At 45.1% G+C, this 2,993-nt stretch overlaps 1 protein-coding gene across 1 annotated transcript; it reads left to right on the forward strand.

Moving 5' to 3' along the window:
- The first annotated feature begins 1,428 nt into the window (after nt 1–1,428).
- SPIN4 (spindlin family, member 4) lies at nt 1,429–2,757 on the forward strand. The gene has a single exon (XM_012643054.1). The coding sequence runs from the start codon at nt 1,686–1,688 to the stop codon at nt 2,433–2,435; it is 750 nt and encodes a 249-aa protein (XP_012498508.1). The 5' UTR covers nt 1,429–1,685; the 3' UTR covers nt 2,436–2,757.
- Nucleotides 2,758–2,993: the final 236 nt, after the last annotated feature.

Below are 2,993 nucleotides of genomic sequence, written 5' to 3' on the forward strand. Positions count from 1 at the left end.
CCATTAAATATTCTTTGAAAACATGGTTTAGATAAGTTCAATAAATTCGCAGATGAAGGTAAAAAAGTTTTATTATTTATTCTTCTGTCATAGACCACTTACGATAAATAATGGACCGTCAAGGGGATATTAAAAAGGAATATTATGGAACCATTAAAAATCATGTTTTCAGAGTATTTAATAACCTCGGAAAATGCTCATGATACAAATTTAAAAAGCAAGCTATTAAAGTATGAAATATTCTTCCAAATTCGTAAAAAACAAGGTTTAGATAAGTTCAATAAATTCGCAGATGAAGGTAAAAAAGTTTTATTATTTATTCTTCTGTCATAGACCACTTACGATAAATAATGGACCGTCAAAGGGATATTAAAAAGGAATATTATGGAACCATTAAAAATCATGTTTTCAGAGTATTTAATAACCTCGGAAAATGCTCATGATACAAATTTAAAAAGCAAGCTATTAAAGTATGAAATATTCTTCCAAATTCGTAAAATACAAGCACAGATTTATTAATGAGACAAACATCAGCATTTGTTAACATTTTAGTGTAGTGTGGATGATAAAATTAAAATTAGTTTGTTTCACTGAATCTTAGAAAATCTCCTTTACATTCAGAAAAGAAATATTATAAAGTAATTACCAGGAATGATCAGGTATAAAATACACAGGAGAATTTGGATCAAGATGGTGGACTGCACACAGGCTTTTTCTTCTCTGGTCTCAAATCCCTTAAACCAAAAGAAAATGATTTGTATGTACAATCTCTCTCTCTCCCTCCCTTCTCCTCTCCCCGCCCCCCCCCGCACCACTGTGTGTGTGTGTGTGTGTGTGTGTGTTGTGAACACACAAAAAAAGGGGAGGGTTGTGAGGAATTCCTAGAAGATAGAAAGCAGATGGAGCCGCTGTGGAGGAGGCTGGCAGGCAGCAGGCAGCCAGAGAGGCGGAGGAGGGGAGCCGGTTTGTCTGGCTAGGGTTTGAGAGAAACGGTTGAGGGGGCTGCATAAGGAAATGAAGAAGAGAGCGCCTATGTCCGTGCAAACTAAAGGAGGGCACGCGCGCCGACCTGCCCCGCCGCTGCCCGCGGACCGGAAGGCGGGATGGCGGTGGGGCGGGGCCGAAGCGCAGGCGGGCTTACAGGGGGCGGGTTCCCTAAGCGGCAAAAACCCTGGCGCCAGAGCAAACCCAAGCAGACTAGCGCTGCGAAGCTCAGGCCGCGCAAACTCTTAAGAGACTTGCTGCCGCCTGCGCCCTTGCTTCTGCAGCCATCCCTCTCATCTCTTCCCTACCTTCCCGGTCGTCTCCACTGTCGCCGTGCCGCAGCTGCAGCAGCATCAACAACAGCTAAGTGGTGGATTCAGGGACTTGGTGTCGGGAGTCGGGGCGGGAGCAAGGCGCGGACAGCAGACGCGAGCCCGCCATCTCTAGCGGCAGCCTCTACTGCTGCAGTTACCCTTCCCGGGCGGGAGAGGGAAGCGCTGTCTAGAGCACACACTGCCCCAGTGCTCACGGTCACAGAGCGTTTCTGCCAAGTGCTGCTGAGAGCCTTGTGCTTGGAGAAGAAAGCACGGACCGGGTCTCAGAGATCGCGAAAAAAGATCTCATATTGGATAGTGTTGCCTTTTTGTCAGCTTAATAGAGCAAGGCGGCAGCTTTGCCCAAGTCCCCTTAAAGCCTGAGCCATGGCTCCTCCAACCGTGCCTCCCATGGGGGTAGACGGAGTGTCGGCATACCTGATGAAGAAAAGACACACTCACAGGAAGCAGCGGCGCAAACCCACTTTCCTCACTCGTAGGAACATCGTGGGCTGCCGCATTCAACACGGCTGGAAGGAAGGCAATGAGCCCGTGGAGCAGTGGAAGGGCACTGTGCTCGAGCAGGTTTCCGTGAAGCCCACTCTCTACATCATTAAATATGATGACAAAGATAGTGTGTATGGACTAGAACTGCACCGAGATAAGAGAGTTTTAGCGCTAGAGATCCTTCCTGAGAGAGTGCCAACTCCTCGCATTGATTCACGCCTGGCAGATTCCCTGATTGGTAAGGCGGTAGGGCATGTGTTTGAAAGCGAGCACGGTAGGAAGGATGAATGGAAGGGTATGGTTCTGGCACGAGCCCCTGTGATGGATACTTGGTTTTATATCACCTATGAGAAAGATCCTGTTCTCTATATGTACACGCTGCTGGATGACTACAAAGATGGTGACCTGCGCATCATTCCAGATTCCAACTATTATTTCCCTACGGCAGAAAGAGAGCCTGGAGAGGTAGTCGACAGCCTGGTGGGCAAGCAGGTGGAGCATGCCAAAGATGATGGGTCCAAGAGAACTGGCATTTTCATACATCAGGTGGTGGCCAAGCCGTCTGTTTACTTCATTAAGTTTGATGATGATATTCACATTTATGTCTATGGTTTGGTGAAAAATCCCTAAATTCATTGTTTTCTTTGCAAAAGTTGTGGGACTATTAAATGTAAATTATTTCGTGTTCTTGTAATTGTGAACTTTCAGAACAGTTTTGGTTTCAGAAATTCAGGAAAGTGGATAAATCTTATTGTGCCTCTGGAAAATCTTACGTTGACTAGTTCCACAGTTTTGCCTCAAGTGTACTTTGGTACTTTTGATATTGCTTTGTTCTAAAATTGAAAATTTAAATTAGGTGCTAATAGAAAATTAAAAAGTGTCTGCAACCATTGGAACAATGCAAAAAAAGATTAAGAAATATTAATGGTGTAATCCCACACCATGTCCTTCTCCCCTCTTTCCTTACCTTGCCCCTTTCTTCTTCCTCAACAAGTGTTGAGGGCATGATGTGTATATCCTACAAGTTTTCCCCATTCTCCTATGGAAAGTTTGTTGTAGTAGTTTCTGTAAAAATGACAAGCCACATGCATTTCTCTTTAATTGCTCCTCTCACTGGCATACAGATGACATCTTTTCTGTTCAGTAGCTTCAGCCTCTCTCTGCCTCTCTCTCCCCCTCCCCTCCCTC

The sequence above is a fragment of the Propithecus coquereli genome, unplaced genomic scaffold (genome assembly GCF_000956105.1).
Source record: "Propithecus coquereli isolate 6110/MARCELLA unplaced genomic scaffold, Pcoq_1.0 Scaffold101, whole genome shotgun sequence".
NCBI classification, from domain to species: Eukaryota; Metazoa; Chordata; class Mammalia; order Primates; family Indriidae; genus Propithecus; species Propithecus coquereli.